At 39.8% G+C, this 27969-nt stretch overlaps 2 protein-coding genes across 2 annotated transcripts; one reads left to right on the top strand and one right to left on the bottom strand.

Annotated features, from left to right (window-relative positions):
- Positions 1 to 1282: 1282 nt before the first annotated feature.
- LOC310862917 (solute carrier family 2, facilitated glucose transporter member 11-like) lies at positions 1283 to 10548 on the bottom strand (the record flags this gene model as incomplete). The annotated part of the gene is made up of 12 exons (XM_083771038.1): positions 1283 to 1501; positions 2243 to 2370; positions 2596 to 2671; positions 3247 to 3348; positions 3908 to 4018; positions 5735 to 5922; positions 6340 to 6488; positions 6879 to 7008; positions 7306 to 7430; positions 9438 to 9598; positions 9981 to 10079; positions 10525 to 10548. 12 exons carry the CDS (start codon positions 10546 to 10548, stop codon positions 1283 to 1285), a joined length of 1512 nt encoding a protein of 503 aa, XP_083627164.1.
- A 3555-nt stretch (positions 10549 to 14103) lies between these two features.
- Positions 14104 to 26164, top strand: tgfa (transforming growth factor, alpha; the record flags this gene model as incomplete). The annotated part of the gene is made up of 6 exons (XM_083771039.1): positions 14104 to 14214; positions 14757 to 14948; positions 16867 to 16981; positions 21936 to 22085; positions 25628 to 25712; positions 26036 to 26164. The coding sequence occupies exons 1-6, from the start codon at positions 14175 to 14177 to the stop codon at positions 26162 to 26164; spliced, it is 711 nt and encodes a 236-aa protein (XP_083627165.1). The 5' UTR covers positions 14104 to 14174.
- Between the last annotated feature and the right edge of the window lie 1805 nt (positions 26165 to 27969).

Genomic DNA, 27969 nt, shown 5'->3' on the forward strand with positions numbered 1-27969 from the left:
TCTCCATTGCTCTGTAAAGCACTTTGAGCTGCATTTTATGTCATGAAAGGTGCTATACAAATAAAGGTTTATTATTAGACAATGTATAAACAAAGTACAGTCAAACACTCAAAGTACAAAAGGGATGGCACCAAAAAATGTCCTTGCCGTCTTGTTTGGCCTATGCAATCAATTCATAGACATGACATGAACAATAACAAAATTCAATATCATCACAGGTAAAAACATAATTTCCTCTCCCTTGCGCCTGCTGAGAGTTGGCTGGTTGTAGAGTTGCTGTTTTAAAAGATGCAAGTGATCTGCATTTTGTTGAGGGAGGGGCCGGGGTCAGGGTGTTCCACGCTTGGGTGGCGGTGCTGTAGAAGGAGAATTTAACCATATTTGTTTTGAAAGTGGGTGGTACCAGATCATTGTTCTTGATCCCTCTATTATTGTGGCTGTGGGTATTGCTCACTTCTTTGAGGTAGTTAGTCAGGTATGCAGGCACTGAGGGCATTGAGGGCAAGATTGCATTTACAATTTTGAATGTCAATCCCATTTTCAATTGCTTAACTCTTTCTTCAATCCGGAGCCAGTTTAGACTAGCAAAGTGGGTTGGAAAGAAGTGGGTCTTTCTTTTCATTTCAACGGTAATGTACCTGTCTTGACTCTTGTTTTAGCTTCTTGCTGTATTGTAATTTTGTATTTGTTTGCTTGCTTATCCTGACTGTCTATGCTGTTCAACCTGTGGGGTGGTGGAGTGGAGGAAACCTTTTTTTAACAAAACGAAATAAAAACGTCATCACAAAAAAAGGAAAGAGGTGGGTCATTGGACCCAGGGCGAGAAGTAGTCGAATTAGTTTGTTTTGGGAGTTCTGAAGCTTAGTCTTTCTTAAGTGACATCACCGATTTACCCTGATTTTATAATGTAATGTAATAGATGTATTCTGATTTTACTTGTGTTAACTTCGGCTACATTGAAAATGAGGGCCTGCCCTCAATTGTATTCCTGAGTATAAATAAAGGTGTTAATTAATGAGGTTTTTTTTTAATACTTTTCATTGGTTCAATATTTGATTAATTAAAAACAAATTAAAGTTAGATTTAGTTAGCTGGTTTCTGCCTGACAGCGACAATATTATATAACGAGACGATGATAATAATAATAAGGGTAACAATAACAATTCCGGTAATACCGGTAATAACAATAATTAATTCATGAATAAAAAATAATAAAATACACTTGACTTGTGTTTATTGTTATTGATGTTAAAAAAAGGTTACAAAAAACATTAAGGGCGGTCTATAAGGAAGTGGAATGGCACACTTCACCCAGTTGATACTGAGGTTGAGTGGTTGATGAATTCTGTTTTTCCTGGCCCTTATAGTTGAGACGGTGGAATTCACTGGTAATGTCTGGTAGAGTCTTCCCTTTGGTCTCAGGCAGGAACAGGCCCACATACAGAGAGGCCAACAGGCATACGCAACCAAAAGGTACAAAGCAGTATTGACCCAGTTCACTCTGCAAAAGGAAAAGCATTTCAGAAAGACATGCATTATGGTGACGATGTGTGGCTACATGCACACTTCCACAGTAAAACTGTCACTCTCATAAGTTTTTTTTCTTTTTTAAGTGGTGCAACCACTTCAAGGATCAGCAATGTCCGTCTGTCCCTATGTATGTTTAGGGTACCAACAGGTGCAAAAGTGGTTCCGGGCCGGCAACCTGGGTGCGTTCCTGTGGGTCTGAAAGTTCCGGGGACCCCCACACAGAGTACACCACTTAGTTCACACAGGTGTGATTTTTTACTTTTCTTAAATTTAGGGTAGCAAATAATGCTGACAATTTAGTCGTTATGCCAATTGATTCCTTCCCACACACATTTCTCTTTTGTCACTGCTGTTGTATCCCCCTCAGAGAGGATGTGTCCTTCGTCCTACTCCTCCCGCCTAACATTCCTTGCTGACAGGTGCTGCCACAGCCTGTCGGAGTATACATGCAATGACCAATATCACCTTCCCTGCTCGACTTCCCTCCCCCAAACACTACAAAGCCCATTGCACCACGGTGGATTTGAAAACACACCCTCTGTGGTGGAGAGAACAGGGCAGGGATGCCACCCGAGTGCCTCTCTGTCACTCTCAGAAGTAAATTAAACACTGAAGATTTTATCCGTGGAATGGGAGGATATGTCTCTTTTCTCACTGCATTCTTGTACATGTCTAACTGTATATATAAGTGGATGTCTTGAATGAGACTCACCACCAAGAATGGAAAGAGCATTCCAATGATAAAGAGATTGATCCACATCATGGAGCCGGCTATCATGTAGGCCGCTGGCCGACTAGCCTGATTAAAGATTTCTGTAGGCAGAACTCCAGTCACTCCGGCTGAGAGAAACACAAAATATATAATATTGATGGCATTCAAATAATGTGCAGGGTGAGTCAGTCAAACATTCAAATTGAATTGCATTAAGATGATTAGAGCATGCCTTACTGTTAAGGTTTAATATGAAAGACATAAAGGTGTTTCATAGTATGTTATGAGTCTGTAGATCTGATTTATGTATGGTAATGTAAAACTCAATACAAAGTAATAGGTTTTCAACTGACCTGGTCCCATTCCAAAGCTGAGAATGTAGGTAAAGATACATGTCATGCTCAAGTAGGGCATCCAAGATACTATGTGCTATTTTTTTTTATTAACGGGAGGAAAATAATATGCCAAAAGTTAGTATGTTAGTGATAAATAAAGAACTAAAATTATTAGAGTATTATTATAATTGTATTTAAAGCTTTATATTCCAATAATCATTGCTATAGGGTGTTTGTATCCGTTTTTTACCAGCTCTTTAGTAAAGAGAAAATACATTTTCAGTTTAAGGTACAATTTCATCCAATCAGGAGAGATAATTTATCAGCTTCAATTTGTGTTCTGTTCCAATTGTTCATTTGCCTCCTAGTGGAGAGACAGTTGCATTGAAAAGTTGGACATGACAGGAAATTCATCAATGAATTCCAGCAATGACAAATGTTCCAAAATGTCCAACAAAATAACAAATGTAAATCAACAAATTATAAATTGTCGAAAATGTTAAGTTTACTCCCCTGTAAACTACCTTAAATGTCTATGTTGTAGTTATGTGCATTATGAGCTTTTGTAATGCATGATCAAGTCAACAAACTCAATAAGAAAATGCAGTTGCCTGTGAAAGAAAATATTAGTTTTCTACAGTCAGTTACATTTTTAAATGTGATGAATACCTCAAATGACAGGGCTATCGTGAACACTATTGCCCAACCAGTCATGAAAATGTAACCGCCCATCAGCAAGTAACGCCGTCCCTTTCGTTCTATCAGAAGGTTCTGAAAATGTAGAAATTATACATTGATTTTAAGTAACGTCACATAACCCCTAGCATCACTATTCTTTATTTAAGTAACGTCACATAACCCCTAGCATCACTATTATTTATTTAAGTAACGCCACATAACCCCTAGCATCACTATTCTAACGTCACATAACCCCTAGCATGCACTATTCTTGTAACAGTATTCATATTCAGCGAAAAGAGTAAAACATTTAGTGAAAATTGCAGTGAAAGGCAATTGTTTGGCAAAGAGATTTGCTTTACAGAGGAAAAAGGTCCCTCCTTTTTCAATGCTGTAAGTACGGTTGAAGTGGTTAACTTCACATTGTGCTCTTGTAAGGTATAATTTGTATATCAAAAACATGCTCAATATATAAAGGGTTAGGCCCTTGGAATGTGAAACGTATATAAGCAGAATTATTCAAACCCAGACATTCCACTGGTCTGGATTAAGGATTTAACAGAAGTAGGGGCCGGTCTCTATTCCCTTTTCAAGGTACTGTAGTGTAGGTAGTTACATAAGACATTAGTTGGTTTTGTTGAAGATTACTTACACACAGTATGCAGGCTGTGAATTCACATGTACCAGTGCCAATTGTGATATACTGGATCTGACTCTCAGCTATCCCGGCCTCTTTAAATACATAGAAAGCGTAGAAATAAATCTGTAAGGAAAAGCACAAATGACTATCAGAGCAGAGCATGATTAACTGTAAGTGTTAAGTTGATATAAGCTGATTTACCCAGATGGTTTATTTGCTACATAACTTACATAATACCCATCCCCCCCCAAAGCTGCCAGTACTGGTTGAAATCATTGAAACCCATAACTATTTAATCAGCATTTTTTAGAGAGGGAGGCGGCTTACTGCAGCAGGAAAAGCAGTTCTTGGTCTATAGTTATGAACATTCATGACAAAATGGTAATAAACAATAAAGTAAAATAAATTAGAGACATGGAAGAAATTACTTATTTGGTGAGGCTACAAAATGAGAAATGTATTAAGAAATGGACGCCCTTCGCACGCATCGAGATTTAACATTACCAAGATGTATTTCTACAACATTATGAATGTTTAATGTGATGTGGGTAGATGCGCATTGTGTGACAGTGTCTATAAAAAATATGTATGGTACATTCTGTAACTCACATCTACTATTTATCATTCTCTTTGATTCCTTTATTTTTCTTTCATGTCCGTTGACTGAATTACTCGATCAGATGAGAAATGTAAACATGAAAGACTCATGTTTACATTTCTTCGCTTTATTATTATTATTATTATTGTTATTATTGTTATTGTTAGTTTATGATTTATTTTTATTTTATGTGTTACTTTTAATGTTGCTGCTGTCTAGACAATGTGAATTTTGTATTGAGAACCTACTGCTGTGTAACCTATGTTGTGCTTGTGTATTAAGTGTATTGTTTTCCCCGGCAATGACAATAAAAACATTAAGTTGCAAATACAAAATGGTAATAAACAAACACCTTACACCTCTTACTAACGCTAGCTATTGTAAACTTATTAGATGTTACTTAGATGTCACTCATTCAGCATTACAATGGGGACAAATACCGTCAACCACATGCATTCTTTAAAATTTCTGTGTAAAACATCCAAACAGAGTATAAATTTTTGATGGACCATCTCAAATGTCTAATCAGGCTTACAGGGTGACTGTTATACCTTCAGTACAACAGTGATCTCACTGGGTATCAGTGACATTGATCCTATAGAGTATAGAGTAACCTTTTGTAACTTAAAGCAGGGGTGGGCAACTTTGACGATGGAGAGGGCCACTATATTTCCACACTCACTCCAGAGGGCCATATTACATATTACTGTTGCAGCAAATATAGCTGATCTACAAGCTCAAAACACGTCTTGAGCTTGTAGATCAGCTATTTTTGCTATATTTGAAATGAAATCCTGAATTACCTTTTGACTTTTTGACTTTTTTTTTTAATTCAAGTGCATTTAGTTATAGAACTGTTTAACTTTATGAACTAAATACCGAATTCATTGGACGTAATTATTATTATTTTTAAACATTTTGATACTAATCATTAAGCTAGTAAAGCTACATATATAGACTGTAAAGTAAAGCGAGTCATGTTTGCATGTTTGGAATTGTAACAGCTGAAATCAATAATATATCAGTATTCTGATATTTACCTGGGGGCCACATTAAATGATGTGGCCCGCGGGCCGCCAGTTGCCCACTTACAACTTAAAGAGCACAGCTGAAAAGCAATGATTAATCCCACTAACAAACTCCTATTCTACTCAGAGAGTATTGGCAATAAAAAGGTGATTTTCTTTGTGATGATGTGTGCAGAATGATGTAGCATGTCTTTTCCCAAGTGTCTATCCCACCGAATCATTGCCACACAGCTGCATGGCACTGCTGATGACCATCACAGAAATGAGTTGCCAGCGGACACTGCGGTCAGTGAAAAGGTCCCATGGTCCCTTGGGCTTCACACCTTTGGCTTCAGCCTGCTCCTGCAGAATCTCATTCAGCTCATTGCTCTGGACTTCGCATCCACGCAGCTGTCTCAAAGCTGACAGGGAGAAAGCCCCAACAGATACACATCAGCAGATCTGTTGTGCACCGACTGTTCTCATGGCAGAGTGAAGGATTCCTTTTTGAATTTAAGGTAATACCACAGCTAGTTAAACACCTGCAAATAATGTCTCTATACTTTTACATGGCCCTAAATAGTCTTATACAGATGTTTTATTGCTGAAAACAATAACTTAAGCCCTATACTTATACAGTATACTATACTCTCTATGTGTCACATTAGGATGTGTTGTGAACTTACAGATTGGATATGTTCACTATTTTGAGACTTTTGACAATTTCTGACAATTGTTGCCTATATAATGACATGCCCAAAATAGGGACGACAGGTTGAAAGCAGTTAAAGTGTACTTTTCCATCAAAAATTGATTTGAACATAATAGTACTTAGTTACCATTCACACACGCTTCCTTGTCACCCCTGTCAATGAGCAGGTATCTGGGGCTTTCTGGAAACCATGGCAGTGTTAGTAGCTGGATGAAACCAGGAATTGCATTACTGGCCAGAAGGTACTGCCAGTAGGGCTCACTGCCCAAAATCTCTCTGCAGATGAATTCACATGAACATTATAAAGCATTCAAATATATAAGAATTGATATTGAATATCTATCTATCTATAAATATGCACAATTGTGAGCGCCACCCCAGCCCATTGGAGTCAAAGATCGTCCTGTCTACGCGACTTCCCTCCCCCGAACAATATTTGAATGTTTGTTTAATGTTTGTTTTAAAAACGCCATTGACAATGAAGGGAAAATGTACATCATCTTGTCCCCAATACAAACATTAAATGCCATTAACAATAAAGAGAATTTAATGTTTGTTTTGACACCGTTTGTTTTACATCACCATTACATCACCTAATCAACATGAGTTAGACTTTAATATATATAGTGCCCCTCACTTCAAACGGGTGTGATTTTTTGATTATACCTGAGTCCAACCACCTGTCCTAACACCACTCCAAAAGATGTGAAGACTGCTGAAGACAAAGACACAGCGCCTCGTAAGTGCTTCGGCGCACTCTCTCCAAAATACATGGGTTGCACATTCATGCTGATGCCTGTCAACAAGACGGTTAGAGTTGTTACACCATGAATTTATCACATAAGCTCATGTCAAACTGACATGTCACTCAGTTATCTTTGTGTTAGAATACTGGCCACTGCTCCTACATAATAAAATCCAAAGTGTTCATTTAACTCTATTTTTAGATTATGCAATATCCTAGTGTTAAATCCATCATATAGCCATATGATACTGTACGTAATTCTATACTATATGCCAGGTCAAACCAACAACCGATCAAAGTATTACACAATATTGTAATCATATCACTCTAGAATGGAATTAGACATACCAGCGTTTATTCCAACCAGGACACGTGAGATTATTATCATCTCATAAGACTTGGCAGCTCTACTTGTCAGAGCCAACAGTGCACCACTCATTAGGAAAACATTGTTCAACAGCATACATTTCTTCCTATGAAAAGAAGAACATTGTTACTGTTAAAAGAGAGTAGTCACACACACACTATCTTTACTAACATACCGGTACAATTCTATTGATATTGTTTCGGTCATACAACCTTCATCAGGCAAGATACCTGATAAAGGCTGCACAAATCTCTGGGTATGACAATCATTTGCGTTTCTACATGTCCCATTAGTGTATCGATATCCAAATATAGTTATCACTCAATCAACTCAAAATGCATGTGTAGAGCAGAGTGCCTGAAGCCCAGAAGTCTAATGCATCCCTTGGCAAAAGAGGGGTTTCTCTTTTCTCTTTTTCTCTGATGTACGTGTATTCTAAACACACTTGGAGCCAGGAATGCAATGAAGTCTCATAATAAACAAGGTGTAATATGAATTTAATGTGGCTAATATAGCTTTTATAATACATATGTTCCTTTCTGTTACTGTTTCTGAGTGCCTGGGACCTCCTGTCTCTTGTTTGGATACATCTTCGTTCCCATTGTTCCAAGCACACCAGATATTATTACAGACTTGAGGGCTTGGTTGTCTTCCCTGCTGTTAAGCTTTAATATGATATGATATGAGAGTGTACAATACATAAAGACAAGGTCAGGTCTCAGCAGTGTCTCTCTCTGGAGTCAGGGACACAACAGAGTATTGTGGAGCACGATTACAAGGCTGGATACAAACATCAAGAACATCCTGATGCTCTGGTATGCTCTGGTATAGAGGGTATGCGTGTGACATCATCATCATCGTACCCAGAAGTTATGTGAGAACGCCTACTGAGTGGCAAAAAAATACTTTCTGGCCTTGACAGACTTCAGACCAAATGTCGCCTACTTTGTAGATAGGCTACGAGAGACATCTTAGCGCCAGTAAGGTCAGCCTTGCTGCATTGTCATTATCATGTCACGTTTCTATGTCTCATATATTGTTGTCACGTCACTGTGATCCAGCACTATAATATAGTGCTGAGAACATATATTATATGTTCCCTGTTTGTGTAATAAACTTTGTGAACCTTTAGCGTGATACTGTCTCGTGTCGCGTTATTGTTTCTCCCGGGCCCGACACTGCAGTCGTCGTATCAAAGGAATACTTCAACTGAATTATCACACACCACCCAGCCTGCACACACTACCAGCCTGTCAGAACCAGACTGAGGGTCCATTTAGAGATCACAACACCTGGGTTAAAGGTTTTCATAGTTTTACATCTTTAAGGTGAATTTACAAAGGTTGGGTTTCTGATCTTGGCTATTATTTTATAGCCATCCTTAATATTTCCATCACATGCCAAACATATCAGATCTACAAGTTCACATGACAGACTATAAATCAAACATTAGAAGTCATAAATAAGTCAGCACTTGCAGTAATTGAACAGTGAAAGAAGTCCTTTCACTGTTTAATCCATTGTGTGTCCCAGTGAAGCCACTAATTGGCCTCACCGGGCCTCACGCGTTTCGACTCAGTCAGACTTCATCTGTACCTGAAAGCTGATGAAGACTGACTGATTCAAAATGTGTCTGTTGTGTGTCCCGCTGAGACAAATTAAAAAATGAAAGGACATTACGGAGTGTTGACTTTATCTTTTCTCATTGTGCTCTTTGGCCATGCACCTGAGCCCTGCTGCATTGTGGGAGTGATGCAGGCATTGTGGTTTCTCTAGTCATAAATAAGCACCATAATGCCTTCACACCAAGGTATATGAAAAAGAAGGAACTTCCGGTGCAAGGTTTTCCACCCATGAAAGCGTCTTTGAAAGTGACATGGCGTATTCATGACGTCTTCCTTCTGTAAATAAATTCCTTGATTTAGCACCAGGACATACACATCATAAAGTATGACCATTAGACCATGCAATGAGAGTAAATGATCAAACAGTGTACTTGATATACTGCCTGTACTGTAGCCTACTACAGTAGGATGATCATTTACTCTTCATGAGGTTCAGTCATACACATTCATAGACTTCAGTTATGTCAGTTAAAGAGTCCTTGCATTACCTCCCAAAATATATCGTCATAGGTCCAGCAAGAAGAGCGCCAACAAAGCCCCCCAATGAAAAGATGGATACAATAATTGTCCATATCAGAGTCACCTGGTAATCTTCTAACTGCATGTCCCAGCGTTCCAGAAATGTCTCATTTATAAAGTTTTTAATAAACTGTAAGGAAGGAAAAACACCATAGTGTAAGCATTGTCAAATCTACTTCAATTAACTTACTAAACACAAACACATACACTACACACATATCACATGTCCTGCATCATCTATGACTCTATGTGATGAAAGAAGCATGCAACTGCAATGAGGGTGCAAGAAGTTTATCCACTGTATACTGTATAGTCATTCAAAACATTCTTAAATTAAGCAAGCACTGTACACACCACACACACACACACACACACACACACACACACACACACACACACACACACACACACACACACACGCGCGCGCGCGCGCACACACACACACACACACACACACACACACACACACACACACACACACACACACACACGCGTACAGGAATCAAACTTACTATTGTTGGGGCATTCATTATGGCCAGGTTGTAGCCATATTGAAGAGTGCCACCAATGGCACATGAGGTGACCATAAGTGCCAATGTCCGAGAATTTCCCTGCCATTACACAGAAGTGAGTCAAGTTACAAGTAGGTATATAGTCTACTCTACAAATGCACTTTGCCAGTTCAAACATCATATCAATCAGATCAACACAAGCATCGTGTTAGTATAAAGCTACATGTCTTTAAATATTTGTTTGCCGATAGGCGCTACATGAAATTCGATATGGAACAAATTATTAATTGACACATGGGTTAAATGCGATGAGTATATTTCTCCACCACCAGTATATAACAACAGTAGCCTAGGCTAGATTTAACTTTCAAATTATTACACATTTAAAGAGTAATTTGAAATTATTTCAAATAAAAATACTGAAATGATAAAAAAAATAAAAAATTGAAATAATAAAAAAAATAAACGGCTCGATCCCTATTGACCAGGCTGCATGGGGAATAAGTTACTAGTGCATAGTCATGTGTATAAAGTTATAGTTTACCTTTTCTGCCCCAGAATCTGGCATGATGGCAAGTTCAAGTTGTAGTAAGTCTGACAATTTAACACACTAATGAAATATTATTTCCCCGTCGGAATCTAGATTCTGTAGCTTAAAATCCGTCCGGTCAGCTCTGGACACCATGACGCGCATAACTTCACCGTCCGATATAAGTGATCCTCGACCGCGCGCCCGCCTCGCGGGCACACTTTCCATACGCGCGCGTGTGTGTGTGCGCGCGCGCGCGTGCGTAATGCAGTTCCACTTGTGATTTAATATGAAGTATAGGCCTCTAGCTAAGTCTAGTATAGGAGATCTGGAGATGGGCGTGAGAATTGTGGCGAGTTGGTCAGTACTAGGCTTAGCAAGTTAGTTAGCACATCGAAAGATGTCTAACTGCTAAAACAAACATACGGTTAAATTCCACATGCTGCACCACGATGATTTACTTAAAGGACCACTTCACCACTTTTCAACCTATCTTCATATAATAGGTCCTCACTAATAATCATGAAAAAAATGGCGCAATTTCTTTCTACTCTGTCTGTGTCTCATAGGAGGGCTGTGGGCAGTTCAGAAACCGTTTTCCAGTGACATCATCATTAGGCAGACTTTTTTTTAAACAAGATTCTTCTACAAAAATATGTTGATTTTCATTATCGTGAGAATGATGGCTTCCATTTTCGCATTGCAACTTTTCAGGACTAGAAAGCCTGCCGTTTCTATTAGCTTGTATTCCCCATCGATGATGTCACTGGAAGACGGTTTCTGAACTGCCCACAGCCCTCCTATGAGTCACAGACAGAGTAGAATAAAATTGCGCCATTTTATCATGATTATTAGTGAGGACCTATTTACCTATGAAGATAGGTTGAAAAGTGGTGAAGTGGTCCTTTAAGCTATAGGCGTCCACCCCATGAACGAGTGCAGACGTCACTGTTACGTCACGACATTAAAGTAAAGAAAAACTAATAATATGAGTCTGTTACAATAAGACAGGTGGTCTACAGACAGTGCACGCGGGTGAAGAATGAATCCGCCTCAGAAGCTCTTGGCGGACGAGCATTTCACCCATAGTCTGCACCTTAGAGGTCTGCACTCTAGTCTGCACACAGGCATACTGCCCATGTCCAGTAGATGGCGCTGCCCGCTGGTTTTGGTCAGGCAGTCTCCTCTGAACAGTGGATGTTGAGATGTGTCTGCTACTTGAACTCTGTGAACTTTGTGAAGAGTAAAGTTTTCTGAAAATCCCTCCAGGTGAATCTCATGAACCTATGATTCATGAATCTGATTGAAAGAATGTAAAGAGTGTTCAAAGCTGCCATCAAAATAAATTGTGGCTTCTTTGAAGAATATTTATTTTGATATACTTAAAGAATAACACATTTTGGTTTGTTCAACACTTTTTTGTTTACATAATTCCATAGGCCTATGTTTCCTTTCATATAGCACTGCAGTAAGCAAGAACAAAACATGGTAATACATCGAATACACCTCGAATTACCTAACAGTGGAATATTTTAGGAGGATTGGGAGTGAGTCTGCAGTTCTGATTGTAATGGGAAGTGCATTCCATAGTTTTGGAGCCAGAAGGGAGAAGAGTTTGGGACGTGAACGTTGTCCCGGCATTTTTAGTGAATGTACTTCCAGCTTCCCTGTTGGCTGATCTGAGCGCGCAGGAGGGTCTGTACTATAGGGTCCAATCCGATTTGCAAGATATGGGGGTGCCAACCGTGCCATATTGGTTTATTGCTTAATTTGCTTTGAAGGCCAGCATCAGAATTTTGGGCAGCGATCGGGAGCCAATGGAGGGAGCGGAGAAGGGGTGTGACATGAGAATTTTGGCTGGTTCTAGACCAAGCGAGCTGCGGCATTCTGGATCAATTGGAAAGGCTTAAAGTGCGCATGCATGCCGGTAGTCCAGTAAGGACTAAGGAGAGTTACAATAGTCAAGTTTTGATATGACTGCTAGCTGGGCTGACTCCTGGGTGAGGAAGCGGGTCTAATTCGTCGCGTTTTAGAGTGTAAACCTATATACAGGATCGAGTGACCGCTGGCGCTGACATGTGTGCATGCTTTGAAGTTTGAATGACAGCTGACTAACAACACCAAGGTTCTTGGCTGTTGGAACCGAAGTTACTAAGATGTTGTCTATGGAAATAGTTTGCGCCTGCATGGGGCAGGACTTAGCTGGGAAGAAGAGAAGCTCAGTTTTGTCTGGGTTCAGCTTGAGGTGGTGACTATAGTGAGAAGACATCCACTGTGAGATGTCAACCAGTGATGCACTCTTCCACCTGAGCGGGGGAATAAGGATAGAAACAGTTGAGTGTCATCGGCATAGCAGTGATAAGATAGATTGTGAGCATAGATGACGGTGCCATGGGGTTTAGTAGGAGAGTGGCGTCATTGAGGGGGCAGAAAACAGTGCTCGAGTGCTGTTCATGCAGCCCTGTGACAAGCTGGAGTTTGAAACACATTGTTTTCAACGAGGGCGGCGCACATATCAGCAATTTTAGGCATGTGTTAAAGTCTATTGTACAGTGACAACTATTAAGTCTCTGTAATGTTGTACTAAAATAAATGATTTAAAATGAATGGATTTAAGATCATTAAAGCTGGGCTGTTGCCTGAGTCCTATGTGCATTCTGTCCAGGACTTCACAGAGAACGGAGATGTCGTAACTCTCCTTCAATGGCTCTGGCCACGTACAGATATAGCTCTCCTCTAGAGTAGACAAAATTCACAAAAATTGTAGGCTACCATATAATGAATAGTGCAGGTTAGGTTAAAATAGGTTGAAAATTGGTGACAGACTACATATGGATAATTGATTTGGTTCATTGATTGAATACTTTTATTATCAGTTTTCACAAGAAAGGCTACATTGGTACAATTATTATACAAAGATGCTGAAGGGATGGATAACTAATTATTTCATGGGGATAACACAACAAGACCCGGGGGCTTGTTTCCATCGGGTGGTCTTAGTCTATATGACAGAATTGTGGTGGCAGTGCATGGTGTGTGTGTGTGTGTGTGTGTGTGTGTGTGTGTGTGTGTGTGTGTGTGTGTGTGTGTGTGTGTGTGTGTGTGTGTGTGTGTGTGTGTGTGTGTGTGTGTATGTGTGTGTGTGTGTGTGTGTGTGTGTGTGTGTGTGCGCGCGCGCGCGCGCGCGTGTTTGTGTGTGTGTGTGCCTGCGTGTGCGCGCGTGCCAGCGCGTCCCCCTTCTCTCTCTCTCTCGATCTCTCTCTCTCCCAGCTGTCTCTCTCCCCTGTTTCTCTCTCTAATTAGTCTTCAGCGCTTATGTCAGCTGCTTGGGTATTGTGTGACGTTAGGAGCTGCTAATTGGACAACAGGAAAAAGTTCATCGTGTGGAATAAATAACTTCCAAAAACAAAAAGCGTTTTTCGCCAAGAAAACCGTTGCATTTACATGACATCTGTAAGACATGTCAAGCGAGGAGATGCTTGCACTTGACACTGGTTTAATTGCCACTATTGCGATCAGATTAAAGAATGGCATTTTACCTTTTGATCGGCGTTGGCCGTAGTTAGCGTGCGCGGTCTTTATTGTCTCCAAGAACACAGGCTCTCAAATTTCGGAGATTTTGCCTACAAGTAGCCTATTCTATAGTTTGCTTACAATTCGTCAAGATGTGTCGGATTTTCTGGGATACTATTTTACTCATAACCGGTAAGTGGCCTAATTTTAAATATATAAATAGTCTTATATTAACATAGCCTGTGTCAACACACCATTGTGTCAACATCGACAATGTGTCATGGGTGGCGGGTTATTGTATTGCTTCGTTTAGTAGCTTTATTTTTAATATAGCCTATAGGTTCATTTATTGCAGTGCACCTTCGTCTTGTGCTGTAGCTAGGCCTGTACGTAGGCGAAAATGAATTACCGGTATATTATATGTTTCTTTCTTTTTAATTTGATCTGTGGTGTGAGTTACAACAACCAGTATTTATACCTGAATCCGTCTATGTTGGACTTCTATGTGGATCCTTGACCTTGATACTTTGAGTTGATGCTCCTGAAGGCCATTTGATTATTAATGAAAATATGGACGATTGGTGTTTGCTGAAAGTAACAAGTCTTCCAATACTTGTCGACTACATTTTATTATTTTTATTATTAAACCTGGGGTTAATCTGATGCAAGGAGCCTATTTATGTAGTCCACTGTGTGTATTGTTCAGTAGTAAACAACCTGCTTTCTCCCATCAGGTTCCCTCTTCACATTTGGAGCAGGGCAGGGGAATTCCATTATTGACACAGGTTATGCCATCACTGCCACCTCTTCCATTACTACCAGTTCTACCATTGCTCCTTACACCTCAATGAGCACCTCGACAACTACCACTACCACCAGCGCCATCACCATCATATCTACCACCCCTAAAATCCCCCCAGTTAAAAGTAAGTCAGTGTTGCACAACGTACTGTAAATGTATATTGCTTCAGGGCATAAATAACACGGACCCTCTTCTTTAAAGAGGGGCCCATAGAGCATTGAATGCATTCAATAAAATCAAGAAGCGTTATGGTCTTTTATCCTCTCTCACGACAGCTATATCCATATTTGAGAAGTGAGAATTAAAAGCGTCTCTTTTGAAAAATGTTAACACTTCCCCAGAGCTATTAGACAGTGTGGCACATGCTGATAATTGATCCTCTCTAAGAAGCCGTATACTCAGCAGCAGTTCCACAAGCTGCAACAGCTATATTCAATCATTATCTCAAAGGCACCATGCAAAACCCATGCAGAGATGCCCTAATGGCTAATTTCCTTTTGAAAGTTATCCTCGTCTGACTGCCAAAATCACATGGAAAGAGAGACTGGTTGGTTGGCAGATGCCTCAGGGAAAACAGAGGGCTTTTACAGAGTCCAAAAGGAGACAATGCATGTAGGCTGGAATCCAGAAGCCCATTTACCGTTGGAATGAAGTGTGTGACGGCAACTGTAATGCAGCAATCTGGCTGGCTGCTTGCCCTCCTTCCCTCCCTGAATGCTACATTGTCACATTTGTTTTGGCTGTCTAGGGAAACAAATACTGACTTTTGTTATTGGTCATGTAGGAATGTTTCTCACTGTACGGCTTATGTGTAAGGAAATGGCTATGCCTTGTTTTTAAGTTTAGACATTTCTAGTCCTGTCATTTTGCAGCGCTGAGCTGAATAATGAATTTAAAGGACTCGAGAAACTTGCTTAAGGTGGACAGAAAAGTTTAAATTGATCTCAAAGAGCTCCAGTTCCTGCAGGGAAGTGCTGTTCCTGAATTTTATGGGGCTGGTGGTCTTTTTCATTTGCTATTATATATTTCTGTCATTGAATACAACACTTTCCTGTGTCCCTCCCAGCGATATATCCACTCTAAATGATAACAAAAGGCTTCAGTTACACCCTGTTGGTGGTGTGGGTGTCAGCTTTGGGTTTTAGTAAATGTTAGTTCAGGCCTCCGGAGACTTGTACTATTTTTAGAAGTATGATGTTCACCTATATTATATACTTACTACATTACGCTCATTCATTACAATCATTCTGGGTTTTTTACTCACTCAAAATAGAGATTAGGTGGTGACTTTGCATAATGGTATTACGGCAACAGCGGTTGGTCTGCTACTGTCAACTTAATGTGTCATCTGACTCATCTCTTACTTTACATTGTAATGTAACGTTGTGGTCTTCCAGAGAGAACACGACAATGCCGTGACACAAAACCAAATGCATTATACAGGATTAACAGATGAAATGTCTGTTCAGCTGATGCTCTTGACTCTTATGCAGAGCCACTATGTGGTAGTTGAGCCTCTTGTACAACACTTTCCTGGGACACATGTCTATTGTCTACAGGTCAGGGGTGATTGAAAAGCACCAGTAGAGTCTACTGGCTCCAGTGCATGGTCTTGATAAGTAACCTACTGATTGATATGGGTTGATAACATTCAAATCCACTATATTGTAGCGAACCTGTGGAATTCACAATACTGGTATTTCAGTTTGTCTAATTAACACAAAGCCATGGTCTACGTAGGTTTTGCTGGGATCATCATTAGTACTTCATTGTACGTTGAATGTTAAAACTGCTGATCTATATCTGCAGTACATCTCAAGCTAAGATTGTAGATCTGCTATTTTTGGCGAACGTTTGCCTATTTTCACCTAATGTTTAACTATTTTTGCCAAATGGTTGACTTGCCCAGAATAGGGATGCTAGGGTTCATGTGGTTAACTCCAATTTCATTTATTTTTGTTTAAATTAATACAGGTCTGTCATGGACTAACCTGTGGGTCTGTGGAAATATCTACAATGATTCTCTTGTTTTTACCTGACAGAATTTGTGGTTGCAGCGGTTCGCTCTCATTTTGATGACTGCCCAGACTCCCACAGTCACTTCTGTTTTCATGGCACATGTCGCTTCTTGATACAGGAGGAGACCCCTGCATGTGTGTAAGTATTAATTCACTAATAACATGTAAACATTGTCTCACTCACTCACTCCAGGAATTGGAACTTCATAGCAAAGGAAGATATAAAGATTTAGATGTGATTGATTGATTGATTGAAGACTAAGTCTATACACGAACATTGAAACAGTTAAAAGGTTAAAACACAAAAAGCGTTGAGTGTAAATGTGTGTGTAAACCATAGACTGTAAAAAATATGGACAAAGCGTTCCCCGGGTCTAACATGAACGTAAAATGAAGCCTGTAATAATATGCTAATTCCTGATGTAAGTCGCCATCTTTGGTACCAGCTGGCCATTGGCTGGCTCCGTTTTGTATACCAGCTGGTCATTGGCTGCCCAGACAACGAGGCGGGACTTCCCCCCTTCTTCTCCGTTGGTTTTTATTTTGACTCGAGTGGGAGGGGAATCCCGATCATAGACTGTAATGGTAGCCACGCCCCTCAGAACATACGCGATGTTTTTTTTTCTTTATGGTCATTTTTTTAATTAATGGGACCATAATTTTCCAAAAAGAATATTATGACATTAGAAATGAGACTTTAAACTAGTGACTGGAAGAAGAAAGTATTCATGACCATGTTTATTAAGGTAATACAGTCTAGGTGAAGTTGGGCCAAAATACATGGGCCTCTATGGAGCTATGGGGCTTTTTGGGTCCGGTCCAGCGCCACAACAGGCCATTATATGAACTACCGATTTCAAATGAGGCTTCACGAAATATCTGGCTGACTGCCCCCCTGGTGTAAACGTGTTGGGGAGCAGAGACAAACCGAAAAATAAACAACTAGAAAAAGTGCCCTTCCGGGCACAGGTCTCCACCAGGTTATCCACAGATCCGTGCAGTTAGAGGTAAAAACACTTTTCGGCCAGTTATAGCGCCACCTTGAGGCTGAGTTGAAATTGTTCATGTGGCATTTCGTCCTCGGCCTAGTGGGAATGTGGGTGCACAATTTCACAGAAATCACGCGATGTGTTCATGATTTGCAGCATTTTGTTTGAAACTGAGCACTCCTGTGAACTTTGGAAGCCAATCTTAACCAATCAGGATGGAGTCTGATAAATCTGAAAGACCCGTTTCGTTGAATGGCTCTAGAGAGACTGTGTACCAATTTGCGTGATGTTTGGACAAAATCTGTAGGTGTACTGTGCAAAAACTTGTTTTGCACAAAGCGGCCTCCTGGTGGCGCTATAACAGGCCATTCTGGAAAGTTTGGGGCAGAGGTTCATGGTTGGCATCCAGGGAGTGTGTGTGCAAAATATGGCATCGAAAAACTTGTTTTGCACAAAGCGGCCTCCTGGTGGCGCTATAACAGGCCGTTCTGGAAAGTTTGGGGCAGAGGTTCATGGTTGGCATCCAGGGAGTGTGTGTGCAAAATATGGCATCGACCGGGTTAACGGTGGCCGAGATTAGCTGTTCACGGACACACGGACGGACGGACGGAGTGCAAAACATACTCTCCCCACATGCCTTCGGCCTGGTGGAGACAACAAGAACCAACATGCACACTGTGTATAAAACCTCCTACAACTCAACTAAAATGATGATTATAATTGTGACTGACATAATCTAAGAAGTTAAAGAACTGGGATTCTTCTTCCTGAACAACATATAATATACATAACAACATATTACCCTAAATTCTGTCACCCAGTTGTACCAAAGAGCACCTTGTTGGAGATTTCTACTCTGGCCCAACAGATGTGCTCCTTCCTCTCTTTTTTTCTAACGTATTACTCACTTGACTTCAAAGTTCAAGGAGTTTTATTATCATTCCATACTAGTACAGAACGAAACTTGTTTACCCTTTTCACAATCCCAGCAAAGTTGATCCACATCTTCCAGTGCTAGTGTCCTCTTAACCCATTGACGCCTGGTGCAACGTATACGTTGTTCTACCCTTGATGCCGGCGCGCTCTCTGTGTCTCATCAGCTATTGCTATACATGTAGCAACATAACTATTTAAAAAAAAAATCATCCGAATTTTAAGGTTTTCAGAAACCTTAGGTCAGGCCCTAGAAGGTGTTCCCAGATTCGGCCTCAGGCATCAATGGGTAGCTTGAACAATGTCTTAGTATCAGATGAATGACCTCATTGTGTGTGTGTGTGTGTGTGTGTGTGTGTGTGTGTGTGTGTGTGTGTGTGTGTGTGTGTGTGTGTGTGTGTGTGTGTGTGTGTGTGTGTGTGTGTGTGTGTGTGTGTGTGTGTGTGTGTGTGTGTGTGTGTGTGTGTGTGTGTGTGTGTGTGTGTGTGTGTGTGTGTGTGTGTGTGTGTGTGTGTGTGTGTGTGTGTGTGTGTGTGTATTGCACTCTGCGTTCATGATTTGAGACTTTTTGTTCAAAACAGGCCAATCCTGCAGACTTTGAAAGCCAATTAGGATGGAATAATGAAATATCGGACATATCCGTCTTGAGCACATGACTATACAGATACTGTGTAACGATTTGCGGGATTTGTGGACAAAATATGGAAGAGTAATATCAAAAGTCGGCCTCCTGGTGGCACTATAACAGGCCGTTCTGGATAATTTGGGGCAGAGGTTAATCGTTGGCATCTAGGGAGTGTGTGCAAAGTTTGGCATCGACCAGGTTAACGGTGCCGGAGATTAGCTAGTAACGGACGCACACACAGACGGACGGACGGACACACACGGACAGGGTGCAAAACATACTCTCTCCCCATGCCTTCGGCCTGGTGGAGACAATTAACACTGGATTTGTAATCATTCAGCTGTGGAGCAGATTATAGCCTACTATGTGGTTCTATGAAAGGAGGAAAGGTTCTATGGTAATGTGTCAGTGTTGTACTGATGCTTAAGGCATACTAGGCATAGGAATGTTTCTGGGGAGTCCGTCAGTCAGTCATAAATTTGCATAGTCATCTGTACATGTTTGTATGTTGACTGAGGGTAAATTTAACTCAAATGGCGTCAGAGTCTGGCAATGTTAATTGGTTTTCATTTGGAACTTATCAGTGTAATTATTCTTATTGAATATAATCTTAATCTGAAAGGTGCTCTGCTTCCTGTAATTTTCTGATGGTCAAAAATGTGCAGTTTGTCATTCCATACTATGTGATGAGTTTCAGCACTTTCAGGGTGCCCGTTTCGGGCAAAAGACCAAATACAAAATGCAAGTGACAAATCACAATTAAAGATGGAGGAATGGGGCTTGTTGAGCTAACACAACTCTTTGTTATAGCACCATCTATGGATATATTTGCACCAAAAAGCAGTTCAGTGTCAAGTCTGTTGGTAAACGTTCATTGCAGTCATGAGTTGTGGATACTAATAGGGTTAGTGTTGGGTTTAGAACATTGGCTTACTGTGGCCAAACAATTTGGAGAATGAATTATTCAAGGGATAGGAAACTGCCTGGGCCATAAATCTGCCTGCTCCTGTGTCATTGAGCAGTACAGTCTGTGTGAAAATCCCGAAACTAATTCATAGTATTCAATCACTGGTGGCAAACAGGAAATTGTAATAAACTGGTCATTTTAAGGCAGGTGACTAGCATTACGGTAATTCATTACCATGACTAATGAGCTGTGGCATTGCATCACATTGTCTGGCAAAAAACACCATGGGAATCCTACTGTATGATTTATGATGATGAATTGAGTACAATCAACTACAATGGAAATCGAGCCCCCAGGGGATTTTTGTGTTTTATTCCATTTAGAATAACCTTTGACTGTACTCTTACTACCTGTACTGTCAACAAGTATTAATGAGTCAATCAGTGCATTACAGCTTGGTGTGTTGAAATGATTAAAATGTCAGAAGTGGCCACTATGTGAAGGATTAAATTGTCTTCTGTGACCATGATGACAATATAGACATTGAAGTTTGTAATTTCCCATCAGAACATTGAACATATGATATATCTACAGTGAACGCATATACAGGCAGCATGTACATTCTTTGACATGTCAGCTATGTAAGCTTTGTCTTCAGCTATGGTGAAAATACATTGCCTTTCAAAAGCTAGTTTGGGTACCTGATAGATCTATGCCCTAGGCAAGGGGTGGGCAACTTTGACGATGGAGAGGGCCACTATATTTTCACACTCACTCCAGAGAGCCACATTGCTGTTGTAGCAAAAATAGCAGATCTACAAGCTCAAAACGCGTCTCACTGCAACGCGTTTTGAGCTTTCTGCTATTTTTGCTATATTTGAATTGAAATCTTGAATACGTTTTTGCAATGTTTTGTAATTGGAATCCTGAAAAAATATACTTGTGTTGAGCATTGAGCTAATTATTTAGACTGAAGTAATTAAAGCGGGTCATGTTTGCATGTTGTGGAATTGTAACAGCTGAAACCAATATTATATCAGTATATTCGGATATTAACCTGAGGGCCACATTTCTTTTTAAACAATATATTTATTGCATTTTTCTTTTTTTTTGTACAAACATACAATACAACAGAACAATACATAATACATCAGACAATACAATTACTTAAAAAACCAAAAAAAAACTAACATACAGTACATACATAAATACAGTATATTAAAATAAGGGCACTTAGACAGGTAACGACAGAGTCCTTATGGCCACAAGACCAAACAGCTGCAGAGAATACAATTAGACATTTTCAGTTTCCACCATTAAATAAAATAAATCATTAACCGTAATATACCTGAGGGCCACATTAAGTAAAGGTGGGGTTAAGTGAATATGGCCTCCGGGGCGCCAGTTGCCCATGTATGCCCTAGGCCTATGGTATTTTGTGATGCTATACATAAGTAAAAGTAAGGTACATTCTATTTATAAAGCACTTTTTTAAATAATATAAGAATTGTTCCCCAGTGTATCCCCATGTCTCCAGCTATTTAGTAAACAGTAAATACATTTTCAGGTCGGGATACCAATTTTATCCAATCAGGTGAGGATACCATTGATTGATGTCCTATGTTCCTCTATGTGGCAGGTGTCACCCAGGCTTTGTTGGGATGAGGTGTGAACACGCCGACCTGCTTGCAGTAGTAGCAACTAATCACAGACCACATACACTTGCCACTGCACTGGTGCTATGTGTGATTGGTTGTGTGCTGATGATGCTATTCTGTACACTTATACAGTAAGTAAAATGTATAGCCTTGTTATCTTATGACGCATATAAATTAAGTCATAAATCCGTTGTCTTAATCCATAATTAGGCCCATAATTAACTGAAGTATCATTGATTCCTAATGTGTATTCCACCAGTAGCTTTCCATAACCTGATGAAGAACATGAAGCAATACAGGGATAGTTCACAATTTTTGAGCTTAAGTTGTATGAAATACTTGCCATTAATATAGTGGTTGCAACTGTATTAATTGATTGCCCGAGTCCCGTGGTGGGAGTTCTGCTCTGGTTTTGGTGAATATTAAGTAGTTCTGGTCATTTTGTGGGGGGCACTGGTGCCATGCATTAAAAATTAATGAATCCACAAAACTAGAGTCATTTGTATTGTTGACCCATTTCTAAAATATTAGAGTAACATTTTTGTTACAGTTTTGTGAATTAGTAAGTAGCCTTGCCGAGCCATGAGGCCCATAGGGCAGGAGCCTATCTCCTGTTTCTGTAGCGTGGGGCAGCTTGATGTACAAGTACACCCCCTGGACATGACGCTAGTATGTCGCAGGGACCCCCAATCCTTTATTTTTATTTTTAATACTTTATATTTTTATTTTATGTGAACACCACAGTGTGGTCATACAGATACAAAAACCAACACTTAGGACTATACATAAAGACAATACATAAAGACAAGTAAAGCCAGAAACAATGCGAGAAAAATAGATGAGTGTCAAGCAGGGGCTGCATCCAAATTAATTTCCTATGCCCCATATAGTGCAGTACATTTTGTTAGTGTCCGAATGTGTAGTGAACATTTTTGCACCCTAATGTAGTGAACTGAAGTATCCCACAATGCAACGGGAATTGTAGGGACCATCCGATGGTCACTACATTGCCGCAGCGAAGCAAATCTACCCCCATAATGCATTGCACAAGCTCGCTCTGAGCACACATGCCATGCACGTGTTTGCGCACGTGCCCTGCTTCTGCATGCATGCGCTCCAACTCAGATGAGGCAGAAGTTGAACCAGTGAAAGAAATCAACACAAATGTACTTTTTAAACGTTTGTTTTCCCCTATCTTTTCTTCCCTGGCGGATCTCGAAGCTACAGATCTCGAGACAAATGATCTGTGCATTTATTTGCAATTGTTTTATTGATTTTATTTTATTAATAATAAAACTCAATTTTATTCAACATTATTCATTTGCAATAGTATTACTAATCTGATTCATTGTATCACCCAGCGCATGACATTAGGAGAGGAATCGGTTGCTTGCTGTAGATAGCCCTAGATAGTAATTTATTCGACTGCTGTTTATGTTCACACCAACATTCTTTACCAAAAGTAGCCGATGTCATTGTTGCTTATAGATCGTCTATTTTTGGCGTATTCCCCCCAGGCATAGCGGGGATTCTTAATGCTGATGATGTTTTCATATTGCTGGGTAATATGGATATATTATAATATTAATGTATTGATAATAATCATTAGGCCTATGTTATTTTAAGAGAATAACCTTTTTATCAAACATATAGGCCTAAATGCCTGTAAACATATTTTCATTAACCTATTTATTCATTCCTTCCTTCATTCAGCCATGAATTTAAAAATAATTTAACAAACTGTCCTTGTCAGGGAGGTGGCTCTCTATTGTTTATGACAGCATGCAGTCACTTATTTGTCTGTTTCTAGCGAAAATTTTACTAATTCAGCAGCAGTAACATTAACGTTTTGACTGGTTTCTTGTAGTCAGGAGGATTTGTTTATTTTTCAAACCGTTCTTATATGAGGCGATCTGAAAAAACCCTATGGGGATTACAATGCAAATAAAAAGTACATGAACCCACAGACTTATAGCCCTCTACCAATATTGACGTCAGACTCGGTGCTCCCCATATAGGGAGTAAATCATAACTATTAAGAGTCCACTAAGTCTGGATCCCTATAGAGCGTCGCAGTCCCGCCCCCTCGAGAGACCCGGAAAATAAATCCCTGTTTATTTTCCTCATAGACTTTTCAGAAAGTATTTATTTAAAGTCGTTTACGCCGCGGACAAAGCCAACTCTTGTCGTGACCAATCATGACAACAAACACAATTCTTCGGGCCAAACAAAGAATTAGAAAGTAGGAAAAAAATTGCTTTTTTTGTTGTTTTTCTTCTTTGTAATTATTTGTTTGGTCCAAAATATTGTGTGTGTTGTCATGATTTGTCACGACAAGAGTTGGCTTCGTACTACGCTTAAAAGGTCTTTAAATAAATACGTTTTGAAAAGCCTATGGAGAAAATTAATGGAGAATCATTTCCTCGGCCACTCGTCGTTCTGAAAGGGGGAGGGACTGCGACGCTCTATATGGGGAGTAGGGAACAACCCTATGAATTCGAACGCAGCCTGGGCTGGGTCCCATTTTTAGAGTCTTTGGTATGACCCGGGGGATTGAACCCCAACCTCCCAGTCTCAGGCAAGGAAACTCTGAGAAGGAAGTGAAGTGGTCACGTGACTGGGCTGCGCCATGACACTTACATGGACACTTTCATGGGAGCCAAACTACTCGGAAGTTTGGCAGAATGCATTGGAGTCAATGAGAGCTCAGTGACCAGCTCATGAACATTATTTTTGAACAATTGAGACCTTTTGTAAAGTAATCTCTTCTGGAAAATAACAGAAGACATGTAACACATTATTGTCTGCTGTGTTGTTATTCGATGTGTACACTGTGTAATTTTTATAGAGGTATGGTATCTCTATAAAAATAGAGATACCATAAAGTACAAAGTACATTTCTGAACGCACCAAGTATCGTGAGACTTCCCACCGTTTCCTGTCTGGCAGCCAAATATCGCGATACTTCCGAGCCAGAAACGATACCTGCTGCTGTTTAGATCCTCAGATAAAATTATATACTGTGCACTCTGTGCACATCGAAAAGTAAGTGATTAGAAAACAACCTGTGATATGTCTTCTGTTATTTTCCAGAAGTGATTACTTTTCAAAAGGTCACAATTGTTCATGAATAATGTTTGTTATGAGCTGGTCCAGCCGGCTCCATTCACTGCCATGTATTCATTGCACTTCCTGTGTGAGTTTGGCTCCCATGAAAGTGTCCATGAAAGTGTCATGGTGCAGCCCAGTCACGTGACCACTTCACTTCCTTCTCAGAGCTTCCTTGGTCTCAGGGCGGACACTCTAACCACAAGGCCACTGAGCTGGTTAGTTTTGTGAATTTTAATGCGTGGCCCCCTGTGCCTCCCACAAAATAACCGTTAATATTTCACCAAAACCAGAGCAGAACTCTCACCACGGGACTCAGGCAATCAATTAATACAGTTGCAACCACTATATTAATGGCAAGTATTTCATACTGCTTAAGTAAAAAAAATCTGAACTATCCCTTTTAAATGCAAGTCCACAACTCCTTGCAACATGCAACTACTTGCGACAAAGTATCCCCAATGGCAGTTGCAAGGAGTTGCATTGGTGTGGACTGGCCTGTTATTTTTGCAAGGAGTTGCATAGGTGTGGCCTGGCCTTAAGTTTGAACGTCTTTCTCTTGCAGTTGTTTGTGGAGGCAGGACTGTCACAGACGGAGACATGTACTTATCTATGTCCCAGATAAGACCAGTAGCATGGAAAAAGGGAGAGTATCCTACTGCCCTTCTGAAAGTGGTACAGTATTTTTTTTTCTTGTCTACCTGAGTCTAATTCACACTTTGTTGTATGACCATTCACTGAGAAGAACTGATTTTCAGTTATGTTTTTGTCTCACCCCTTGGGGGGGAGGGGAGGGGAGGAACTGGTAGTATAAACTGTTTCCCCATATAGATGGATATATATAGATCTCTTTAAAATGCTGTGCAGATGTTTTTCTTAATTGTATAATTTAAACGAGTGAATACTATTTATTACACAATGACAATTATTTTAAACTTATTAAACGACTGTTTTTGTGTTTTGTGACTTTCAGTGGTTTGAGAGGACACATGTTTGGAACAGGTGCCTGTTTGCATCATGGATCAGTCCTCAAACCCTTCAGGATGGCAGCAAAGATTTTATTCTGATATTTGGATCATGCAGAGCTGGCCAGAAGCAATGATGGATGGTTGTAAGTAATCATGGCCCAGGTAGGCCTGTCTATCCAATGACATTTTTACACCGAAATTTGAACTCCCAGAAACTAGGAACACTATTACTGAACTAGTTTCTCTGTGGAAATAGAAGAAGACCTGCTTTGAGCACAGACTCTTCCGAGCTCCGTGGAATAACTTAAGCCTCTGTCGGGTTCTATCCTATACGGGGAGGGCTCAGTGAGTCATGGTAACTATTTATGGCTGGCAAAGAGAATGGGAGAGATGAACAAGAAGAATGTTAAGCATCTTAACACGGATGTTAATACAGATATGAAATTATTTATTTTGGAATGTGAGATAACATGTTTGATATACTTGAGTCAGAGGACCAAAAATATTTCCATTTTTGTCTTTTAAATATCTTTTCACTTTTACAGAACTGTATAAGCACTGAAGTGATTTTTACAGGAATATATGGTGGGGCAAACGATTGCTTTGAAAGAGTTTTAGTGTCTTGTTTTTAATCAAGGGAGATTAGTTCACTTCACCTGACAAAATGTGGAAATGGTTAACTGATTGACCATTATGGATTACGAACGATTCATATGCTTATGCTGTCTTTTTCATCAACATATACTATGCCATATGTAAGCGAAATGAAGACGTACAGTATGTATGAGGTTACAGGTTTCTAAAGATCATTCAAAGATGACTTTCAAGTTAGTCAAGCAATTAGGCAGTTTTTGCAATTCTTTAAAATTCCTGCACTGTACTTGAACAAGACTTCTCTTACCGCAGAGGTTTGTGAGCTGAAAGCCATTTCATTTGTGTCACTGTATCTTGGATGTCAACACAATGTTTTCCTTTTATGATGTGTTTGTAGCTATTGTAATTTTGTAACTGCAATTCTCCAAAGGCTTGGTCAATTTTCACAAATCTGCTCTTATTATGTACTGTAGTCGATTCGAATGACCAATGAGGGCACTAAAAATATGTATTTTTTTCCACACTTACTGTATGCATGCATACTCTTAAATCACTGCTTGTATTGTTATGAAATGGCTATAATTGAATTGTTACACTTCACACTATTTGGCACAAAGAAATGCTTTTAGTATATAAGAGTAGTTGTACAGAATTGTCTCTGCTTTTAAATTAATCAGTAATTCGGTATAGAAGCCTCTGATGTCTAAAACTTGAGTCTTGAATTGGTGAGGGAATGCATAGTAATACGTTTGTTTGTGTGTGCGTGAGTGCACATTCTGTCTTTGGAGTAAGAAGGGGCAAGATTGTGTGGGTGAGTAGAGACGGAGCATACAGTATTTGTGAAAAAAGGTCCAAAATTGGGGAGAGAGTTATGATTGGGTAACTGTTGAACATGTTCTGAATGTTTTGTTATTTACATGCCAAAAGACGGTGTCCTAAAGGGATACACATGTTTTTGTTTACAGTATCTAGTTATACATTGGATTATTGATGAGCAGTTGCAATGTTCAAAACTGGAACTGTTTAATATATAAACATTATGTACAGTGTCTTCTGGAAAAGAAAAGTCAAGTCAATGAGAGACAACAGTGAGCATGCCATCTGCAATGAATTTCACTGATGATGGTTCACATTGTTTTACGATACTTAGCCAGATTCAAATATCCATTGTTTTCAATATTGGAAGGCTTCCAATTCCTGTATTGTTTTCCAATGAAGATTTAACTATGCAAATATTTGTCTGAATATTTATTTTTCCACTGAAACATCTGCCATTCATTTTTCCCATAGAGATTTACAAAAAATCAATTTTAAGCCTAGAATCAAGCCATCCAGGTTCCTGGTG

This window comes from Protomyctophum parallelum, assembly GCF_964188405.1.
Source record: "Protomyctophum parallelum genome assembly, chromosome: 8".
Classification (NCBI taxonomy): domain Eukaryota; kingdom Metazoa; phylum Chordata; class Actinopteri; order Myctophiformes; family Myctophidae; genus Protomyctophum; species Protomyctophum parallelum.